This window comes from Phyllobates terribilis, unplaced genomic scaffold (assembly GCF_046119375.1).
Source record: "Phyllobates terribilis strain yellow unplaced genomic scaffold, ASM4611937v1 Scaffold_2__4_contigs__length_985480577, whole genome shotgun sequence".
NCBI classification, from domain to species: Eukaryota; Metazoa; Chordata; class Amphibia; order Anura; family Dendrobatidae; genus Phyllobates; species Phyllobates terribilis.
Window position 1 is genome coordinate 402,550,595 of NW_027362762.1, and position 24,348 is coordinate 402,574,942.

General features: G+C 42.5%; 1 protein-coding gene across 9 annotated transcripts in view; it reads left to right on the plus strand.

Annotated features, from left to right (window-relative positions):
• The window catches only part of TPST1 (tyrosylprotein sulfotransferase 1), a 224,825-nt gene that overhangs the window by 159,316 nt on the left and 41,161 nt on the right, over window positions 1-24,348 (plus strand). For all 9 annotated transcript variants that reach the window (XR_012282314.1, XM_073664951.1, XM_073664950.1 and 6 more), the window contains exon 3: window positions 11,103-11,301. Coding sequence is in view for 8 of the 9 variants with exons in the window: in XM_073664951.1 (XP_073521052.1) it covers window positions 11,103-11,301 (199 nt within the window). In the remaining variant the exon portion in view is untranslated. The remainder of the gene's footprint in view (window positions 1-11,102; window positions 11,302-24,348) is intronic.

Consider the following 24,348-nt stretch of genomic DNA (forward strand, 5'->3'; position numbering starts at 1 on the left):
GGGGCGCTCTATAATTGTAACTTGGCGGGGAACAGATGGGTCTCTAGGTTTATCAAGTCCTGTGCCAGAGCCAGACCGCTTCGGTCCCTAAGAGTTCCTTCCTGGGACCTGATTTTGGTCTTGACTGCACTTACCAGTGACCCATTTGAACCCCTACAGGATGTCTCTCCTAAGGTCCTCACCCTTAAAACCATCCTCATAGCGGCCTTAACGTCTGCTCGTAGGGTGGGTGACCTGCAGGCCCTTTCGGTTAATCCTCCCTACACACAAATTTATGATGATAGTAACCTTGTGTCCAGCATACCTTCCCAAAGTGGTATCTAGATTTCACTGTAACCAGGAGATTGTGCTTCCCTCATTTTGCAGCAATCCTAAAAACCCAGGAGAAGTTAGATTCCATAACCTAGATGTTAGAAGATCACTACTACAGTACATTAACATGTCTAGTGTATGGCCTTTCAGGGAAATAGGAAAGGTCACGGGGTGTCCAAGGGTACTATTTCTAGGTGGCTTAGGGAGGCCATTTGTCTAGCATATACGTCCACAGGAGTTCCGGCCCCGGACAATGTCAGGGCTCATTCCACCAGAGCCGTCGCAACCTCCTGGGCGGAAAGGGCAGACGTCTCAATCGATCAGATATGTAGAGCTGCTACTTGGTCTACACCATCCACCTTCTTTAAACACTATCGGTTGGATCTGTCCTCCTCTGACCTTACCTTTGGGAGAAGGGTACTTCAGGCGGTGGTCCCTCCCTAGGGTGCTCATAATTCTCCAAAATTCTCTCCAGGTGTGCTGTCATGGGGGAGGGGAAAACACCACGGTTACTTACCGGTAGCCGGTTTTTCCTGAGCCCATGACAGCACCCGTAGTTTTCCCTCCCTATTTTTTCTGTTTCTCACACCCTGGTGTGCACTGTTTTGGGTGTTGTATATATGTATATATATTGTAGGTGTTGGTTATATGCCTAACCTCTTTGGGAGGTCCTCTCAATGCTCTGTAAACAACTGAAGCGAGGGAGAGGTACCTCCCTTTTGTTTCAGACGGTTTCCTGTCCTTGGTGGGGCGGATCCCTCTCTCCAGGTGTGCTGTCATGGGCTCAGGAAAAACCGGCTACCGGTAAGTAACCGTGGTGTTTTTATTAATTTTAAAATATAAAAAAATGACAATATATTTTTTAATTTTGGCCTAAAATACTAAATAAATGTGTCATTTTTAACTCTAGCCTTTTTATAGATCATGTCATCTTCTACTTGCTGATCTGTTCACAATAAGTCATTTTGACCAGAGATGCCCAAACTTTTACATGCCACTGTGCATCAACTTTTGCCATCTATCTGTGTCACATAATGTCTTGTCAATAAATGTGACGTGTCATTCACTGCATATAAACTGAAGGAAACACATTTTGTTCTTGAACTTTGGCCTACACATAACATAGGTGCATGTATTATCTTGTATTGTTTAAGTTTGAGCAAATGATTTGTAATTTTAACCGCTTCCCGACCGCCCACTGTACCTAAACGTCGGCGCTTGCTGGGATCTGTGCAGCGCCGACGTTTATAAACTGTCGGTGGTCCCGCAGCCCTCAGGACCCCCAGGGTCCTGCAAGTGCTGCGGGTGCGGTGCAGAGCGACATCTCTGACGGGACATCATCGGGACCTGATTGTTATCTTCTATATGCCGCGATCCATAGTGATCGCGGCATTTAGATGATATTGAGAGGAGAGGGGGTCGTCCACTTACCTCTCCGACGGCCCCCTGATGTCTGACAGGACCTGCCGTTGTCATGGCAGCCGGAGGTCACATGACCGCCTCCGGGTCTGCCATGTACAGTGTCCTGCTAGACTTCAGCCTGCAGCTGAAGTCTAGCAGGAGACACAGACAGTGCGAAACTGTCAGCAAAGCTCTCATGCAATGCAATACATGTATATTGCATTGCATGAGAACAGTGATTTCGAAAAATAAAAATTAATGTCCCATACAGGGACTAAGTAAAAATGTAAAAAAAAGTAAAAAAAAATGTTTTCAAACTGTTAAAAAAAATTACAAAATAAATAGAAATAAATAAAATATTAAACCAATAAATCCGTATATTTATGCAAAAACAAAAAAAGTACACATATTTGGTATCGCTGCATCCGAAACAACCCGATCTATAAAACTGTCACACTAATTAACTCCTTCTGTGCACACCGTAATAAAAATAAAAAACGGAGCAAAAAACTATGCTTTTTCATCATATTGCCAAACAAAAAGTGGAAAAAAATGCGATCAAAAAGCAAAATGGAAATAAAAATGGTACCGCTGAAAACGTCATCTTGTTCCGCAAAAAAAAAGCCACCATACAGCTCCATCAGCCGAAAAATAAAAAAGTTATAGCTCTCAGAATAAAGCGATGCAAAAAAAATATTTTTTTCTATAAAATTGTTTTATTATGTAAAAGCGCCAAAACATAAAAAAATATACAGTAAGTGTAGTATCGCTGTAAACGTACTGACCCGAAGAATAACGCTGCCTGATCACTTTTACCACACGCAGAATGGCATAAAAAAAAACCTTAAAAAACAATTCCTGAATTGTTGGTTTTTGTTAATTTTACCTCCCAAAAAACGGAATAGAAAGCGATCAAAAAATGTCACGTATCCAAAAATGGTACCAATAAAAATGTCAACTCGTCCCGCAAAAAGCAAGCCGTCACATGACTGTCGGCCGAAATATGGAAAAATTATAGCTCTCAAAATATGGCGATGCAAAAACTAGATTTTGCAAAAAAAGCGTCTTTTAGTGTGTGACAGCTGTCAATCATAAAAACCTGATATAAATTTGGTATCTCTGTAATCGCACCGACCCGAAGAATAAAGTAATCTCATCACTTATACCGCACGAGGAACGGCTTAAAAATAAATAAAACCAATTCTTCACCTGCTACTGATTTGTTTATTATGTCTCCCAAAGATCGCAGTAAGGCTCTGCTCACATTTATCCTGCGCTCTGCGCTAAGCACTTACACCAGAGTTTCCGTGTAAATCTCTGAAATACTTGATTCAGACGGAACCCATGACGGAAGATTCCCTGTAATGAGGCAGATATAGGCCACTGTGGATGCCGTCTGGCCTGTGATCCCACAGTGTCAGTTTTCTTAGGCGTGCATAAAAATGCGGTTGGCCACAGTTTTGTGCACTTCTGAAAAAAAGGACACCGCTAAACAGAGGCCAGACGGAGTCCAGAGTAACTCTGCTGCCTCATTATAGTGAATGGATCCCACAGGGGTTTCATCTGAATTACATCACTTGGAAATTTAGATGGAAACCCCGATGTAAGTGCTCAGCCTAGAGCGCCGGATAAATGTTACATAAAATGTTCCCAATAAAAGCTTCAACTCAGTCCTCAAAAAAAGCTAGTCCCCACTCAGGTCCGTTATCTGTTAAAAATATAAAGGACTTCCAAGTTACTGGTAGCAGAAAGGCTCTGGAAAAGCGAAATGGCCCTTGCCCCACAAAAGAAATTCAGAAAATTTTGTGCTCCCAAATCCAAATGCCTATTCTACAATAATTTGTTCTCCAATTGTCAAATAGCGCTCCGTCCCTCCCAGATCTCACCGTATAACTAAGCGGTACGATATAGCCACATATGGGGTATTGCCACTTTTAGAAGAAATTGTGTGACACATTTCGCCACCATTTTTACCCATTGCCCTGTGTGAAAATGTAAAATCTGAGGGTAAAACATTTTTTGTGGTAAAAATATAATTATGTTTTCTTCACTGCCCAATGGTATAAATTTAAAAATTAAAAAATGCTCACTACTTCCCTAGATGAATTCCTTGAGAGGTGTAGTTTACAAAATGGGGTCACTTGTGGGGGTTTTTGCTGTTTCGGCATGTCAGTGACTCTTCAAATGTGACATGGTGTCTGCAACTTATCCCAGCCAACATAGCGCTCCTTTCTCTTCCGAACCCTGCCGTACACCAAAGCAGTGGTTTTCCCCCAAATATGGGGTATCGGCGTACTCAGGAGAAATTGCACAACAAATTTCATGGTGCAATTTCTCCTGTTATCCTTATGATAATGCAAAATTAGGGGATGAAAAACATTTTTTGTGGGAAAAATGTGAACATTTTATTTTTACAGCTCAATATTATAAACTTCTGTGAAGCAGCTGGGGGTGCAAGGTGCTCACCACACATCTAGATAAGTTCCCTAAGGGGTCTAGTTTCCAAAATGGTGTCACTTGTGGGGGGTTTCCACTGTTTAGGCACATCAGGAGCTCTCCAAGCGCAACATGGCGTCCGCTAATTATTCAAACAAATTTTACATTCAAAAAGACTAATGGCGCTCCTTCCCTTCTGAACCCTGCAGTGCGCCAAAACAGTGGTTTTCCCTCACATATGGGGTATCAGCGCACTCATGAGAAATTTCACTACAAATTGTGTAGTCCATTTTTTCCTGTTATCTTGTGAAAATAAAAAAATTGGGTCTAAAGTAACATTTTTGTGAAAAAAAAGTTAAATGTTCATTGTTTTCTTCCACATTCCAAAAATTCCCGTGAAACACCGGAAGGGTTAATAAACTTCTTGAATGTGGTTTTGAGCACCTTGAGGGGTGCAGTTTTTAAGAATGGTGTCACTTTTGGGTATTTTCTGTCATAAAGGCCCCTCAAAGTCACTTCAAATAAGATTTGGTCCCAAAAAAAATGTTTTTGTAAATTTTGTTGGAAAAATGAGAAATCGCTGGTCAACTTTTAAGCCTTATAGCTTCCTAACAAAAAAAAATTTTGGTTCCAAAATTGTGCTGATGTAAAGTAGACATGTGGGAAATATTATTTATTAACTATTTTGTGTGACAAATCTCTCTGATTTAAGGGCATGAAAATTCAAAGTTTGAAAATTGCAAAAGTTTCGAAATTTTCGCCAAATTTCCGATTTTTTCACAAATAAACACAAGTGATATCGAAGAAATTTTACCACTATCATGAACTACAATATGTCACGAAAAAACTATCTCAGAATCAGAGGAATCTGTTGAAGCGTTCCATAGTACCGTATTTTTCGGACTATAAGACGCACCGGACCATAAGACGCACCTAGGTTTTAGAGGAGGAAAATAAAAAAGAAAAAAATGTAAGCAAAAAATGTGGTCATGATGCACTTTTAAGGGGGAGGGGGTCTTCTGCTGACACTGGTATAGGGGTATTGTCCCCCAATTCTGACAATATCCCCCATCCTGGTATATATGCCCCCCCCCACCTTCCTTTCATACGTGGTCCCCATCCTGGTATGCCTGGGACCCCTCCATCCTGGTATGCATGGCACCCCTCATCCCCAATCCTGGTATGCATGTCTCCCTCCTCCTTATCCTGGTATGCATGGCACCCCTCATCCCAAATCCTGGTATGCATGGCACTCCTCCTCCTTATCCTGGTATGCATGGCACCCCTCATCCCTGTCCTGGTATGCATGACACCCCTCATCCCCAATCCTGGTATGCATGGCACCCCTCATCCCCAATCCTGGTATGCATGGCACCCCTCATCCCTATCCTGGTATGCATGGCACCCCTCATCCCTATCCTGGTATGCATGGCACCCCTCATCCCCAATCCTGATATGCATGGCACCCCTCATCCCTATCCTGGTATGCATGGCACCCCTCATCCCTATCCTGGTATGCATGGCACCCCTCATCGCTATCCTGGTATGCATGGCACCCCTCATCCCTGTCCTGGTATGCATGGCACCCCTCATCCCTGTCCTGGTCTGCATGGCCCCCTCATATTTATCCTGTTATGCATGGCACCCCTAATCCCTGTCCTGGTATGCATGGTCCCCCTAATCCCCATCAAACTGCACATGCAAAAAAAAATAAACACTCCTACTCACGTTTCTTCTCTCCTCCAGCGCTGCGTCCTGTCCGCCTGCACTGATCTCTCCATGTGAGCCGCGCATGACGTCACTGCCATGCGCGGCTCACATGAGATCAGCTGCCGGAAGTCACTGTTCCCCACGCCGGGTCTGTGTGCGCTGGGAGCAGTGACTTCACTCTCCTTCATAGCCGGCACACAGCGGAGCCGCGCTGCGGCTGCTGCTGCCGGCTATCTCCTGTGCCCGCTCATTAAACAGCATGAATATTTACCCCTCTCCACTCCCATGGGCGTGGAAAGAGGTTGAATATTCATGCTCTTTAACAGCGGGCACAGGAGATAGCCGGCAGCAGCAGGAGCCGCGCTGCGCTCCGCTGTATGCCGCTATTAAGGAGCATGAATATTCAGTGCTCCCCACGCCCAATGGGCATGGGGAGCAGTGAATATTCATTTTCTTTAGCAGCGGGGACAGTGTAGGCTGCAGCTGATAGCTGCTGCCTCCTGTGCCCCGCTCCTCCACCGCTGCCGCTCCCCCCACACCCCATATATATGTATGTGTGTGTGTATGTATGTATATGTGTGTGTATATATATATATATATATATATATATATATATATATTATACACCCCCCCCCCCCCCACAACATTCGGATTATAAGACGCACCCCCCATTTTCCTCCAAAATTTTGGAGTAAAAAAGTGCGTCTTATGGTCCGAAAAATACGGTAATTACTTCATAAAGTGACAGTGGTCAGAATTGAAAAAACTGGCCCGGTCACGAAGGCAAAAACAGGCTCTGGTGCGAAGTGGTTAAGTCTATAATGTCTATAATGGAAAAGACAACCATGTAAGGTGGGTGTTTGGCAACAGACATGACTGCATTACTTACTCTCCTGGGTATACTGTTATGCTGATAAAGAGGGCTGTAAATGCTGAGATTAGAGACTTCAATTTATGGCTGTGTTTTACATCAACCTGCCTGAAGTTCTCAGCTTATTCGCATTATATGAAGTCTATCGTGAATCTATTAAAAACCTGGTTTCATCTTAGTTTAATGCTCTGCTTCATTAGCCGCAACACCATTGACCTTTCCGGTAGCAGTACTTCTCCAGTATTACTTGCTAAGTGGCTGACATTTTGATTTGGTCTTTTTATGTTTCAGCTGCTCAATAAATGAATATATATCTGGTTCTTCCAGGATCTTTATGTCAAAATACAGCTAATTGAATTCACCATTAACAATGTTCTGGCTTACAAAACAGAAGTATGTTATCTAATTTTATTTTATATCATACTTACTGTATAGTAATGTAGTAGAAATCGTTTCATGGTGTTTTTAATTTTTAGACAAATCCATGATCATTCTTCAAAGAGCTCATGGAAATCGTATTTCTTCATTTTTCTTATGTATCCCCTCTATATTCCACAGTCCCTGCACACCCTAGCGACAGGTTAATTGGTATTATGTGACACTTTCAGTTCTGAAGTGTGGGGGGAACACTGAGTACACATGACAACATTGGGAAACCATACAAAGTTTGTGCAAATACTGTGCTTTGTTGAATTCGAACCAAGGACCCCTATTCTGCAAGATAGCAATGTTAAACACTGAACCACCGTATTGTCTACATTGTGGGGCAGGGTGCTTTTTTTTTTTTTTTTTTTTTTTTTTTTTAAATATTCACATTTACATATGTGGATGCAAAACCCCTACTGCATCATACTTTGTGAGTACTGCCATTAGTACTGTAAATGAAGGATGGGTTGGGGAAGTAATTCTGAACAAAGCCCCTTTGAATGCATATCTTTAACAGAAAAAAGGCAATGTCATTTATTAGCTTGATGTCCCATCGAAATTGATTAAATCTGAGATTTTTCCAATTCTCTAGTTTTGCAATGTAACAATTAAAAAATATATATGGGTTTCTTTTTTACTAATACAATTTGTCCATAGATGTAATTTGATGGATTTGTACTGGTTATTGACATGCCAGTTTTTTCAGTAGGTTTTTCTAAGCTTTTTGTGTATTGTACATTTGGATGTATCATTATTGGATTGTATCTCGTAAGGCCTTGTAAAGCAGTCAGTCAACAGTTTTATGGTATTTGAGATCCATACTCCAGGACAAAGGTTCTTCTCCATTCTAGTTGCATCTTTTTTAGTGAACTAGTAGTGACATGGACCTGTTCTAATTTTTTTACTTAGAAAGCAGATGTTATCACAATGATATATGATCACTACCTTTACCTCGTCATGTGAAAGTGGGCTATGGCACAATTTATATGAATCATCCCTTATCCTTAAAGGGGTATGCCCATCTCCAAGATCCTATCCCAATATGTAGTAGGTGTAATAACAATATTAGCAAATACCTCCAATTAGAAATGTAGTATAGTTCTTGTGATTCGCTATGTCGCTTACCTCATGTGCAGGGCATTGCAGTAACTTAGGTATCCATGGCTACGACCACTCATATAATGACTTTTAGTCAGTGGTCGTAATCATGGATGCCTAAGCTTCTGCAATGCCCTGCACATGGGGTGAGGACATAGCAAATCAAAAGAACTACACTACATTTCTCAATGGCGGCATTTGCTATTCTTATTACACGTACTACATATTGGGATAGGATCTTGAAGATGGGAATACTCCTTTTAAGGGGCATTTACTCTGCAAGATAATCTTGTATGAGCATTGTTGAAAACGCTTGTTTCACGATTATCATGTCGTGTAAACAGGCTGCCGACCACTCGATGAATGAGCAAAACACTTGTTCATTGGGTGAAATTATCTTGTGTGCAGCATAAAAGATTGTTGTTCTCGGCGGTGCATCCTCCTGTGTAAACAGGACGCCAAGACCTAAAGGCCCCGTCACACATAACGAGATCGCTAGCGAGATCGCTAATGAGTCACTGTTTTGGTGACGCAATAGCGATCTCGCTAGAGATCTCGTTATGTCTGACAGGTATCAACGATCAGGCCCCTGCTGTGAGATCGCTGATCGTTACAAAGCTTCCTAGACCATTCCTGGGTCGTTGCGCTCCCGCTGGGCAGTGTGCATCGCTGTCTTTGACACCTTATCAACGACCTTGTTAGCGATTCAGAACTGATGTAGGCGTGCATAAATTGGACTTTTCTGCGCTCCTCGTCCCCGATTGGTGGTCACTACTGCGTCCTTGTTTTTTCAGATCCCACCAGCGTTCTCCGGCTGTGACTCCACTTTAAAGAAATCAGGCATCTTTAGCGAGATAGGTATTGTTTGGGGTCTCAAATGAGTTTCCATTTTTAATGGAGACCCAGTGGAGATCCCATCTGACCGGAGACGCAGTGTTAAACCAAGGCCACCCAATCAGCACGCAGTGGCGTCCACCAATTGGAGATGAGGGGGGCGCGGAAAAGTAATTTTATGCACGCCTTTCTGACACAGTACAGTCCCTATCACGGTGTGGATCGTTGAAATAGCTGCTGTGTGAAAGCGTCCCAACGAACGCCGAGATCGTTGGTTAGATCGCTGGGGCGGCCGAGATCGTTGGAAAGTTCTGCATGTTTGACATCTCCCCAGCGATCCCAAAACCGTGACGCAATAACGATCTCGCTAGCGATCTCGTTATGTGTGACAGGGCCTTAAGACAATCTGTGCACACTAAGTTATCTAGCATAGATGGCTCAGTGCACGTCGTTTACTTTGGTTTTCCTGGGTAAACAAGCATTTAAGCAACCGCCGATAAGTAAAAGTTTACTGATCAGCGTTATTATCTTACTCCTAGTCAGCCAGTGTGAATGGACTCTCACATTACACAAAATTAAATATTACATACCATGAACATACCATAACTAACACATTTTAGTCCATCTTGTCTGAAACAGTCCTAGTAATTAAACCTGGATAAAACAATATTTTCAGTGACTCCGATCGTTCTTGGAATGTTCTTTCGAGGAATGATTGTGACCAAAAGATCCAGTTTTTTGATTACTGGGAAAAAAAATTCTAACTTAGAGTTGGAAAATATGCATAGAAAATGATATGGTCAAAATACTCACTTGCCTAATAATTGTGCATGCAGTGTATATCAACTTGCATGAATAATTGGATGTGTTTATTAATTTAGGGATTAGAATTATTTCAGAATCTAAAAGAAAAAAATGTGTGTTTATTTGGAAGAGGATATGTACTCACGGGGTATATACGCAGCCAATTTTCCCTCTGGAATTTCCTAATGTAAAATCCACTACCTATTACATTAGCAGCTTCATGGATGAGATTTTACAAAATCTATGTGACTCACAGTGGAGACAATCCACAGCATAATTAAATGACTCTGGAATTTGAAACTAGCATGTGGGAATATAGGCAAAGAATGAATGTGAGTGTTCCCAAACATTTCAAAAGGAGCCACACACCAACCAAGATATTAAATGTTACAATATTGAGCACAACCTTACTTTTGTGATGAAATGATTCTAGATTGTATTGTAATCCATCTGATGAGCTATACATCTACATGACATCAAGAGTGACTGGAGCAGCTAACATCTAACTTTTTACATTAATTTATAGATCTGAGATTTCACAGCTTACATCTATAGTCAGGCTAACCTGCTATGTTTTAGTACGTCGTCCTCTTCCTCTCTAAAGAGGCAATTTCTATATTTCCCAGGGGAGCACTGCGGCTTAAAAGTCTCCTCACCTCGGCATGTCAGGCTTGACATCTCACACTCCGCAAGGAGAAACGTTACCCCTTGGACCTCGGTCAGACGGCTGTCACCCAGCCAAACCAGACCTCACACTTTGCACTGACGAGGGGTCTGCAAATTGAGATTTTGGTTTTGGCTTTGATCCTAAGTCATGTGACAAGGCTCGTTAGAGAGTCGATATTGACTTTTAGGATTGCTACTTCCTATAAGGTGGCACTAGAGTTCTAGTCCTCTTTCTTTCTGAAGAGACAATTTCCATTAGAAATTAGAAATATAGGCAGGAGCATTGGTTAAGGAACCTTTCTTACCTCGTATACCATATGGAGCAATAATGACTTAAAGGGGTTGTCTAATCTCTGGATATTCCCTTTAATCTGAAAGCCTTGTCCTGGGACTCCTAGTAATAGGCTGATATTGTTGTGAAAAGAGTCAGCGGGCTGTATATCACCTTATTTATCAAATTGCAACCATTTACATGTGACTGCGCTTTGTGAAATTGCTTTAAAATATGGCCTTGCCTAATTAATTCTTTCTTGTGTGCTTTCAGGGTTGAGCGATCCACTGATCAAGTCATCAAGCCAGTGAATGTGGATGCATTGTCAAAATGGGTCGGTAAAATACCGCCAGATGTTTTAAGAGAGATGCCAGTGATTGCACCAATGTTAGCCAAACTAGGCTATGATCCGTATGCCAACCCTCCCAGTTATGGAAAGCCAGACCAGAAGGTTATTGATAATACAAGACGAGTAAGTGATCAAATAGCTTAAATTCTGTTAATATTGCATTTTTCAGTCTTATGTCAATCTCCTTCAAGACAATAAGGGTATGTGCACATGATGCAGATTTGAAGCAGAAATTTCCTGAGCATTTATGCATCGCCTTGGCAGAAAAAAACGCATGCGGATTTTACATGCGTTTTTTCAGAGTTTTTACATGCGTTTATGCATGTGTTTTTTTCAAACGGTTTTCCAAGCGATTTTGAGCATCACTTGGAAAAGGGCTTGACAAGTTGGTCACACAATATAAATCCATGCAACTGGCATGAATTTATATTGTGTGACCAACTGATGAGCAGATTTCTGCTTCAAATGGTACATCTAGTGTAAATAAAAAAAAAAAAAAAAAAAAAAAAAAAACTTTCTCACCTCCCCGGCGACCCCCCGGTCTCCTCCCGGGGGCGTCCTCTCTCCTAAGCGGCCCGCGGTGTACTGGCAGGACCTGCAGTGACGTCATTAAGTCAGCTGATGGTCACACGACCGCTGACGTCAGCGGTCAGGTGATGGCCGCGTGACCATCAGCTGACTAAATGATGTCACCACAGGTCCTGCCAGTACACCGTGGGCCGCCGAGGAGAGCGGATCACCGCCGGGAGGAGACCGGGGGCCGCCAGAGAGGTGAGAAGAAGGTTTTTTTTTCATTTTACTTTATAATTCCTTTTTAACTTGCAGGTATGATGGTACCCGGGTTGGAGGAGAGTCTCCTCTTCTCCCGACCCGGGTACCATCCGCTCATTGAACCGCATAATATCCGCATGTACACTGCTCAAAAAAATAAAGGGAACACTCAAATAACACATCCTAGATCTGAATGCATGAAATATTCTCATTGAATACTTTGTTCTGTACAAAGTTGAATATGCTGACAACAAAATCGCACAGAAATCATCAATGGAAATCAAATTTATTAACCAATGGAGGCCTGGATTTGGAGTCACCCCCAAAATTAAAGTGGAAAAACTCACTACACGCTGATCCAAATTTGATGTAATGTTCTTAAAACAAGTCAAAATGAGGCTCAGTATTGTGTGCGGCCTCCACGTGCCTGTATGACCTCCCTACAATGCCTGGGCATGCTCCTGATGAGGTTGCGGATGGTCCCCTGTGGGATCTCCTCCCAGACCTGGACTAAAGCATCCGCCAACTCCTGGACAGTCTGTGGTGCAACGTGACGTTGGTGGATGGAGCGAGACATGATGTCCCAGATGTGCTCAATCGGATTCAGGTCTGGGGAAAGGGCGGGCAAGTCCATAGCTTCAATGCCTTCATCTTGCAGGAACTGTTGACACACTCCAGCCACGTGAGGTCTGGCATTGTCCTGCATTAGGAGGAACCCAGGGCCAACCGCACCAGCATATGGTCTCACAAGGGGTCTTAGGATCTCATCTCAGTACCTAATGGCAGTCAGGCTACCTCTGGCGAGCACATGGAGGGCTGTGCAGCCCTCCAAAGAAATGCCACCCCACACCATTACTGACCCACTGCCAAACCAGTCATGCTAAAGGATGTTGCTGGCAGCAGATCGCTCTCCACGGCATCTCCAGACTCTTGTCACGTCTGTCACATGTGCTCAGTGTGAACTTTCTTTCATCTGTGAAGAGCACAGGGTGCCAGTGGCGACTTTGCCAATCCTGGTGCTCTGTGGCAAATGCCAAGCGTCCTGCACGGTGTTGGGCTGTGAGCAGAACCCCCATCTGTGGACGGCGGGCCTTGATACCAGCCTTATGGAGTCGGTTTCTAACCGTTTGTGCAGACACATGCACATTTGTGGCCTGCTGTAGGTCATTTTGCAGGGCTCTGGCAGTGCTCCTCCTGTTCTTCCTTGCACAAAGGCGGAGGTAGCGGTCCTGCTGCTGGGTTGTTGCCCTCCTATGGCCCCCTCCACGTCTCCTGGTGTACTGGCCTGTCTTCTGGTAGCGCCTCCAGCCTCTGGACAATATGCTGACAGACACAGCAAACCTTCTTGCCACAGCTCGCATTGATGTGCCATCCTGGATGAGCTGCACTACCTGAGCAACTTCTGTGGGTTGTAGAGTCCATCTCATGCTACCATGAGTGTGAAAGCACAACCAACATTCAAAAGTGACCAAAACATCAGCCAGAAAGCATTGGTACTGAGATGAGGTCTGTGGTCCCCACCTTCAGAACCACTCCTTTATTGAGGGTGTCTTGATAATTGCCAATAATTTCCATCTATTGTCTATTCCATTTGCACAACAGCATGTGAAATTGATTGTCAATCAGTGTTGCTTCCTAAGTGGACAGTTTGATTTCACAGAAGTTTGATTCACTTGGAGTTATATTCTGTTGTTTAAGTGTTCCCTTTATTTTTTTGAGCAGTGCATATGTGTATACATGCAGATGTTATGCGGTTCAATGCAAGTCAATGGGCGCGATTTCGTGGCGAAATCGCGCCCAAATTGGTTGTGCTGCGGATTTTTCCGCAATGATAATCCGCAGCGGAAATTTCTCATACTGTCTGGCAAAGTTAACTTTGCCCTTAACATACCATAGGTCTAATATCTTAACCAAAAGCACAAGACACCCATGTCAGGCACCAAATATCACATACTTTATTATGAGAGAGTACTCCTCATCGCCTGGGGACTAATATGAGTCAAGGGGGAATCAAACCAAGGCTTCCATACCTTACCAACTTTTTGAGGACAATGTCTATTTTTATATGCCACCGTCTCCGCGGGGGTCTTCTATATCCATCCATCTCATGGAGATAGCCTTGCTATCCAAAAATAATGTTTCCTAGAGAAGAGTGCGAGGGTAGTGAGGCCAGGTCTCCTCATCAAGGATTCCTAATAAACACACCTTAGGGCAGAGTGGTACAGGGCCTTGTATGATCTCGATGAGAACAGCTATGACCTCCTTCCAAAAGTCGCAATAGGAGGGCAATAACACATCAGATGTATAAAATCTGCCGCCTCTTCCCACACCTATGGCGATCTGCAGTGGTGGATCTACCCATTTTATATAACCTGCCAGGTGTGAGGTAGCAGTGAGGGACTATATATATTTGGTCTAGCTTGTTATTAATTGCCGGTGAAACCTATTGTAATGGGTTCTTTAGGGTGATGTAGTACAAAACACTTGTATGGGTAATTTTCTTGCCACAAGAGAGCACTGTGAAAAGCAGGGCGGTGGAGTCGGTAAGCCAAAACTCCGACTTCTCAATTTCCATGACACCGACTCCAACTCCTACTCCCTCATACATGGCTCATGTTTAAGTGATAAATTTAAGGTAGGACACATTTTTCTCAGCTAAAATTCTAGATCAGGAATAGAACGGACATTTCATAACTTTCCCAAATTCTTATGAAAAAAATATTCCCAACAAACTACTGTACCCAATTTATTATATATTTTAGTAGTTGGAGTCGATTCCAACTTCGACTCCACCAAAATGGACACCAACTCAGAGTCCATGACTCCGACTCCACAGCCCTGGTGAAAAGTGGTCTGGGAGTAATAATAGTTGGTATCTAATGCTTGAGACAGATGGTTTTTGCTATGATGCTTCAATACAGTGTAGGGTAGTATTACTTCTCCAGTATGCAGTGATAATGTACAGTGTTCCTTGCTTCCAGCTGTATGGCAAAACCTAGGACCTCTCTTCATCATGAAATTACGTGTAGACAAACTGGTGTCCCCCGAAATTGATTTCTTGAATGGTGTGAAAAAGTTTGACTCGCCTACTAGGTGTCCTGGCTAAGAACCATTAAATACCTTATAATAAATGAAACCCCAAAGCATCGCATAGGTGTGTAGGTGTCCTGTTCCTCCTTGCAGTGTCTCAGCATATGGGAGTTTCTCCTGTGGATCAACCACAATATCTGTTTAAGGTAACAGTATGTATCAGAAGTGAAGTATTTTCTGTATATATCCTTACTGGATTGCATTTGTTGCACTTTATTGGATAAACATATTTCTATTCGAAAAAATACATTGTCGGCTGTTTCAGTTTTATATGAAACCCTGATTAGCAGGAATACCACATTTCCCAAAAGGAGTGCCCAACCCTGTGTTCCCAATTTAGTGGAAAGCCTGCCCAGATGAGAAGAGGTTGCCCCAGCGGCAAAGGAAGATTACTCTGAATTATTGGCCCTGGTTTTGCCATGAGATCCTCATCGAGCATATAAAGAGGTGATGTCCACATGATTTGGTCATATAGTAAGGCTGTAATTATAGGATCCCCTTTAAATGCAAGGAGGGGGCACTGCTCTGTATGAGCAATCCAGTTATATATGTGAAAAATCCTTTTCTTTTTCTTTCCCTGCATCCTAATTGTCTTACACTGTTACCATGGCCAAAATATATACTAATTAGCTGAAATGCTTGATATTGTTGCAAACACTTGAGCAACGTCCACTCTCCACAATTGTGCTACGTCTTCTTTGGACATCACTATCATTGACTCTCTGTAGGGTGGAGTTGTCTTCCCTGCTTTGTCTCCAGAGCGATTGAAGTTTCCTCTCCTGTATATTTATTGTACACGTTATTATCCAGTACCTCTCAGGCTCTGAAGTGAGGCGCTCGCGCGTCTATCAAGCTAATTATAACGAACCTTGTGACTTGTGCGTTTGAAGTGCCGGGAAATATGCCTGGTTACTTCATCTCCCCTCCCCAAGGAGCGGATTCAGTAGCTTGGTATTGTATCAAGAATTGGGAGTTTCAATTAAAAGCATCTGTCTGTGCGACCTGTAACACTTAACAGAGAAGGGATAGAAAGTGTTCATGATAATAAGGCACATAAATAGCATAAAATTTAACGTTGTGTTTTAGTAGGATCATTTTGGAGTACACTATTCTTTTAAATCTACTCCCTTGTTGGAAATGCATGCTATTTGATACATTTGTATGTCCATATGTAGTGAAAGTGCTGCTTCTTTTAGTCAGGATTTGTAGGCGGAAAATCTGCAGCATATTACAGCAGCAGCAAAGTGGATGAGATTTTAAAGGGGTTGTCCAGTCCAAATCGATAAGCCTGCATTCACTCTGTGTGACTGCAGACTTATGAAGCCAGTTTCTGACCCGGACCAAGAGGATATGTATGAGTTATACATACTCCCGGCCAGTGAGCGTGGCCTCGCTCTCTATACAAGTGTATGGAGCGAGGCCGCGCCCACTGGGCGGGCCGTGGCTGGGAGTATGTATAACTCATACTCACCCTCCGGTCCCAGCTCAGAAACCGCCGAATCCCCGAAGCGCACAGTGCATGCGTTGGGGGGGATTCATAAGTTTGCAGTCACACAGAGTGACTGCATACTCATTGATTTGGATTGGACAACCCCCTTAAGAAATCTCCTTCACACACTGTATCAAAACAATGTGCCTGTAAATAAACATGTATTCTGGATTTTAAATCCACTGCATTGTTATTGAAAAGATCCACAAATTTGCAGAAAAACCTTTCTAACAAATGTGTGAGAATGTATTCTGAAACTGATAAAGAATCACTACCTCTTAAAGAGAGCCTGTCACCTCCAAAATTCTAATTAAATCACTCATACAGGTATGTAGGGGACTTCGCCCTTCTAAAAATAATACCTGTAGTATAGATTTTAGTGGTTTAGTTGACAGAAAAAAACTGTTTATTTTACATGCAAATGAGGGGTCTTCAGTGCACCCTTGGCACGGCTAAGGGCTCAGTGCATCGTTACTCCCTCTCACTTTGTATGCTGGGCATTTTGTCATATCTTGATTGAGTGCTGTATGGTGCAGCGGTTTAGGACAGGTGCTGTATGGTGCAGCGGCCTAGGACAGGTGCTGTATGGTGCAGCGGCCTAGGACAGGTGCTGTATGGTGCAGCGGCCTAGGACAGGTGCTGTATGGTGCAGCGGCCTAGGACAGGTGCTGTATGGTGGAGCGGCCTAGGACAGGTGCTGTATGGTGGAGCGGCCTAGGACAGGTGCTGTATGGTGGAGCGGCCTAGGACAGGTGCTGTATGGTGGAGCGGCCTAGGACAGGTGCTGTATGGTGGAGCGGCCTAGGACAGGTGCTGTATGGTGGAGCGGCCTAGGACAGGTGCTGTATGGTGGAGCGGCCTAGGACAGGTGCTGTATGGTGGAGCGGCCTAGGACAGGTGCTGTATGGTGGAGCGGCCTAGGACAGGTGCTGTATGGTGGAGCGGCCTAGGACAGGTGCTGTATGGTGCAGCGGCCTAGGACAGGTGCTGTATGGTGCAGCGGCCTAGGACAGGTGCTGTATGGTGCACCTGGGGTCCTGCAGTCTCTGTGCATATGTGAAGAGCCACCGATTGAGTTCAGGCAACACTCGCTTGAGCTCTGGCAATTCAGATATGACAAAGTGCTCAGTATGTAAATTGAGGGAACATAACTGTGTACTGTGCTCTTGGCCACACCAAAGGTGCTCCAAAGCCATCTCATTTGCAAATGAAAGAAATCATATTTTACCAACTAAACTGCTAAAATCTTTATTGCAGCTAAGTCCTCTACACAGCTGTATTTAAGTGGTTTAATAACCCTAGAACGCATACCTGGGGCCTCGCAGGCCCGCCCTGTTAATTGTTTTCTATTTTCTGCAAGATTACTTTAGTTAGAATTTTGAAACTCTAGGTATTCCTCGGGTATATAGTTGTTTGTCATTTTTGTTTGAGTTATTCCATGTTATTTGCATACGGGCCTAAAAGGCCCCAGGTATGTGAAAGTGTAGATTTTTATGGTCATGCATTCTAGGGTTAATTTTGGGGGTGACAAACTCCCTTTAAATGTCTGTGTGAGAAACTGTATGTATGCTTATATATTATGTATAATATGTACATGTAGACAAACAAATTCAGCAGTACTGAGTGCAATAAGGTATGTGTGAATGTTGAATATATATTTTGAACTGCATTACTGCTACATACTGTAAGGCTATGTCCCCACGATGCAGAAATGCTCCGGATTTTTCCTGAGCGTTTGTGCATCTCCCTGGCAGAAAAAAACGCATGCGGATTGTACATGCGGATTTTACATGCTTTTTTTCTGCCAGGGACCAGCGTTTGTCACGCGTTTTACACATGCGATTTCGCATGCGGGTTGTCAAGCGCTTTCAAAGTGATTTTAGCATCACTTGGAAAGTGCTTGACAACTTGGTCACACTATATAAATCCATGCAACCGGCATGGTTTTTATATAGTGTGACCAAGTTAGTTAAAAAAAAAAGAATAAAGATGGTAAAAAAAACCCAAAACATTATACTCACCTCCCGATGGCCCCCGGTCTCCTCCGATGCTTCCAGTCTCCCCAGTGTCTTGCGGTGGTGTAAAAGGACCTTCCATGACGTCATTTAGTCATGTGACAGGTCACACGGTCACGTGACCTGTCACATGAATGAATGACGTCATGGAAGGTCCTTTTACTCCATCGCGAGCCACCGGGGAGCCAAGACTTACTGGATAGAAGACCAGGGGCCATCAGAAGGTGAGTATAATGTGTTTTTTTTATTTTAAATTCTTTTTTTTACAGGTACTATGGTACCCGGGGCTGGATGAGTCTCCTCTTCTCCAGACCCGGGTACCATCCGCACATTCACTTGCATTGAATCGCTTAATATCCGCATGACTACATGTGCACATGCGGATATTAAGCGATTCAATGCAAGTGAATGGCAGCAAAAACGACAAGATTCTGCAAAATAATTGGTAGCGCTGCGTTTTTTTCCGCAATGATAATCCGCAGCTGAAATTTCCGCAGCATGTGCACAGCACATGCGGATTATCATTGGGGAACATAGCAGACCTACTAACAAGCGTTTGTAAGCGTTTCTGCGGCGGAATTGCCTCTGCAGAAACGCTTAAAAAACGCATAGTGGGCACACAGCCTAATATAGAATTGAAGAACTTGTCGCACATATTGGTCAACTGACATGTGTTCATCAGCTACGGCCAGGCGAATTCCGTTGTTGGGAACCTACACTCTCAGACTTAAACTTGCCTCTCCTTGGCCAAGTCTACAAATCTGAAGGGCAGGTAGGACTGAGGTACTTAGCACTTGTGTGCTCTCGATGTAAATTCAATGAATATACGGTAATCTACATAGCAGTGATGCAATTCAAAATTCATATACTGTATTCAACGTTGACATATGGCTTATCTCATGTAGTGTGATGCTGCATTTGTTTGTTAGCACAGTCACTGCACAACTTGCACCTGTATATTGATTTAATAAGTACATCTAGTATTTTGTAAGACTTTCATGATTTTTAAGGACAGCACTAAATCTTCTAGGCATGGAATAAACAAGTTGGTGACATATTGCAACATATATCTTTTTCCATTCTACAAGAATGACCTCTTTTACAGACTGGATGCTGGATGAAGAGTGCTCAATTTGTCTCTTCAGAATTCTCTATAGATGTAGGATTGGGTTCAGATCATGAGACATTCTTGGCCACTGGATCACTTTCACCTTGTTCTTCAGAAATGCAACAGATATCTCACTGTAGGCACCATGCATTTAGAAAAAATAATTTTGAAAAATTCATGGTGCCTATAGTGAAACATGGTGGTGGCAGTGTCATTATGTGGGGGTGCATGAGTGCTGCTGGTGTGGGGGAGCTACATTTTATTGATGATAACATGAATTCACAGATGTACTGCTCTATATTAAAAGAGAAGAGGCTACCATCATTCTGTGCCCTTGGTAGACGTGCAGTTTTCCAAAATGACAATGATCCGAAACTTACATCTTTTGCATTTCTGAAGAAGAACTGGGTGAAAGTGATTCAGTGGCCAAGTATGTCTCCTGATCTGGACCCAACCGAAAACCTATGGGGAATTTTGAAGAGACAAGTTGAGCATCACTCTCCATCCAGCATCCAGGTTCTAAAAGAACTTGTTCTTGAAGAATGGAAAAAGATAGATGTTGCCAACATGTTCATTCCGTGCCTAGAAGACTTGGTGCTGTCCTTAAAAATCATGGTGATCACACCAAATACAAGATGTAGTTGTTTTTTTATCTATGGCCAGCTCTGCTCCATCTGTAAATGGCTACTTGCTGCTGGATCTTTTGGCCTGTCTTTTTTTTTCTCATCTCACATAATTCAGTTGGGTGTTTTTTATACCTTCTGTAGCGGTTAATGTTCAATGTGACCATTATTATGGGGATGAAAGAGAAGTAGTGTAGTGTACACCTCCCCTTGGCTGCAGACCTCATTGCAGACTGTATAGTGTGGGAAGACAAAGACAAGCCTGGCCTAACAAGAAGGCCATTGTTGCTGTACCTTTCATTCTGAAAAGGTCATATTACAGCTCTGAGCTCTCACAGAAACCACATTACTAATGTTTAAAATGCATGAAGCTCTTTAGAGGATTCTTCATAAGAAAACATCCTATTACTGAATTAAATCCTGACATAGTAGTGAATGTTTAGTTTGCCCTAATAGTTTCTCTTTTCCTCATGTAAATCTTGTAAGAGGGCTGCACAGGTTGGACTCACTCGTTATAAGTGGCCGGCTGCAGAAAGTAATGGATCTGAGTAAAGTTTGACCTTTACTATGGGATCTTCTAACTACCGTATATTATTTTGCTCTATAACAAAATAAAAGAAAAAATGTATACAATTGCATGTATATTGGGCTGCCGGATAAAGCCGGAAGCCCCTTAGGGAATGAATGGAGCAGCGGTCACGTATGCCCCATTCTAACGGGGATAAAAGTTCCTCCTTCTGTCTATCAGTGCGGATCACAGCGGTGAGACACCACCGATCCACAAGTTTTATTGTGTTTATCGGACAACCCCTTTAATGGTCCGTTTCATACTTATCAACTCTGTAACTATGTAGCATTCTTTTTTTTTTTTGTTTTAATCCAAAATTCTTAAACCAGTGATTTTTATTTATTTATTTTTTTGCATGTAGGAAAGAACTTTAATGAAAATATTTCTTCCTGCTTGGTTATTATACATGTGGATGAAAATACATATTCATAAGGGCTTTTTCTGGTATCACTACCCTTGTGAATTATTTTTTTTGCAGGAAGAGGACTGCTATCTATAGACTTTCTGGCCACATGCTCAGTAACATTCTTGTCTAGACATATAACCACTGCTTGCCCTCCTGATGGCCTTTGCCTTCTGATTATCGGTCACCATGAGATATGTAATAAGTAGAAGGTCAATAGCACGGATTCCACTTCCATCATTCATCATAAAGTTAATTAATTGCTGTGAACATGCAGTAACATTACAATATAAACTTCTTTACTCTGACCTCTCCAGCTTTGCGGCAGGAGCAGATTATCGAGATTACTTTTACAGGTGCACATCCGATGACTGCGCTGTGTAAAGGCATGTATTATTAATATAGAGAAAAAGAGCGACAGATCCAAGGAATACAATAATGGGATCTTCTTTATTGCATAACAAAAATGGATAAAAACCGTTGCAATAGATTAGGTTCAACTGATAGCCACTTTTCCGGTGTATCAATAATGCGCTTACTTAAAATTACATCAGAATTTGCCAGTCTTTCAAGGCTACCATGTAAATCTTTTCTATGAGTAAAGGGGTTACTGTTACACTGGAAACATGTCAGCCTTTCATGGCTATCGTGAATGTATTACATTGCAAAGGTTTTTTTTTTAATCCACTTTTGTTAGGCAATAAAGAAGATTCCATTATTTTATTCCTTGGATTTGACGCTCTTTTTCTCTATATTTGTGAAGCGGACGGTCTGCTGAAGCATTATCGCACACTAAGCCTGGTACCTCTACATGTACTATGGATGTGGTGAGCCTTTATATCAAATCATATATTATTAAAGCGCTGTCAGATTTCTACTAGCTTGGTCTTTGTATCTAGCTTCAGGGTTTCTTCTGAAAAGTAAAAACTACTGAAGCTGAGATCCAGTGTAAGGCCACATTCACACGTTCAGTATTTCTTCAGTATTTTACATCAGTATTTGTAAGCCAAAACCAGGAGTGGGTGATAAATACAGAAGTGGTGACGTGTTTCTATTATACTTTTCCTCTGATTGGTCCACTCCTGATTTTCACTTACAAATACTGATGTGAAATACTGACCAAATACTGAACGTTGCCGAAGGCTATGTTCACACATGTTGTGTTTTGCAGCAGATTTTTATGCAAATTTTCAGGTGCGTTTTGCAGTACCAGCAAAGTCTATGAGAAACCAGAATTCTCTGTTCCCACATGTTGCTTTTTGTTTGCCGCATATTTTCTGCCTTGCTTGCGTATTTGGAAAATAGAGCAATGTCACTTCTTTCAGCGGTTCTGCAGCAGAAAATGCACCTGCGTTTTTGCTGTTTTTTCACCCATAGGAAGTAATGGATGGTCAAAAAAACGCAACAAATACGCAGCAAATACGCAAGTTTTTTACTCAGCTGTTTTCCTGCCAGAGAACAGTTAACAGCCAATTTGCAGCAGAAAAAACACGTGTGAACATAGCCTAATACTAAGGTAGCATAGGTTTGGCTACCACTTATTCCCACACGCACACCACAAGGCTGTATGGTCTTTGACTGAAGGAATCTTCTTGTTGAACTTCTCAGTATAGTTCAGATTACTATAGTAGAAGCATGGCACAGCAGGTAGCAGACCCTCCTCAGGGCAAACTGAGGTCACTAACAGTCAGCAAACAGGCTTAGTCAGTGACACTACAGAAACTGAATCTTCAGAAAACCACTGAAAAGTGAAGAACACTATCTGTACAGTGTCCATTTTAGGACATGATCAGATATCAAAATCAAACATCAGAATGATGTCAGTTTGAGGCTAAATACCCTGTCTGAGAACTGATTCTGACGAGTGACTTTTACAACTGTAATAATAATAAAAATAATAATAAAAAAAAAGTAACTGTTCGCTGATGGGACTTGAACCCAAAATTCTGTGTCCCAAAGCCAGTGCACTAACCACTAAGCTATTAACTTAGTTGTGAAAACATTGGAGATCTATTTGGTTATATGATTTTCACACATCAGAATCAAACATCATTTGAATTTGGCTTGCTTGCAGTCTGTACATAAGTTCCAATGAGTTTTAGACAAGTTTGGTTATATGATTTTCAGTGCAAACTTGTCTAAACCTCATTGGGACTTATGTACAGACTGCAAGCAAGCCAAATTCAAATGATGTTTGATTCTGATGTGTGAAAATCATATAACCAAATAGATCTCCAATGTTTTCATAACTAAGTTAATAGCTTAGTGGTTAGTGCACTGGCTTTGGGACACAGAATTTTTGGTTCAAGTCCCATCAACGAACAGTTACTTTTTTTTTATTATTATTTTTATTATTATTACAGTTGTAAAAGTCACTCGTCAGAATCAGTTCTCAGACAGGGTATTTAGCCTCAAACTGACATCAAAATCAAACATCAGAATGATATCTGATCTTGTCCTAAAATGGACACGGTATATCTGAGCACCTGTCATGGGGTGGGTTATACAATGCAGAAAGTGAACAGTCAGTTCTTGAAATTGATGTGTTGAAAGCGTGAAAAATGGGCAAGCGTAATGGGCAAGGATTAGAATGACCTTGTGAAGCACCAAATTGTGATGGCTAGATCAGAGCGATTCCAAAGCGAGAGAGCTTGTGGAATATTCCCGACGTGCAATACCTATCAAAGTGGGCCAAGTAGACATGTTTAGGGCGACATCATCAAATGCATGTACCCAGTCACTCAGCAGTTCTTGGAAGCTGATACCAACCGTCTGGGTCAGATAGATGGCGCCAGCTGTATGGTGTCAGGAATGGTCACAATGGCTGCTGTTTGTTACCACTTAACCTATCTACTATCTACACTGCCCCCATAGTGTTGTTAGTGATGCAGTGTGCGTCACTAACAAGCTTTTTTTCTTGATTCCTAGATCATTATAATGATTCTATAACATTTTATCCTACCTGCTCCATTTCAGTCATAGCGGTGTGATCGTCATATTCAGTCAGGGGCGGGCGCCGCATTCAGTCACTGTTGGTGCCGCCCATGTATTTGAAATTTGCTCCTGGCGAGCGCTGATATTTGTGGGGCGCATGCGCAGTTTT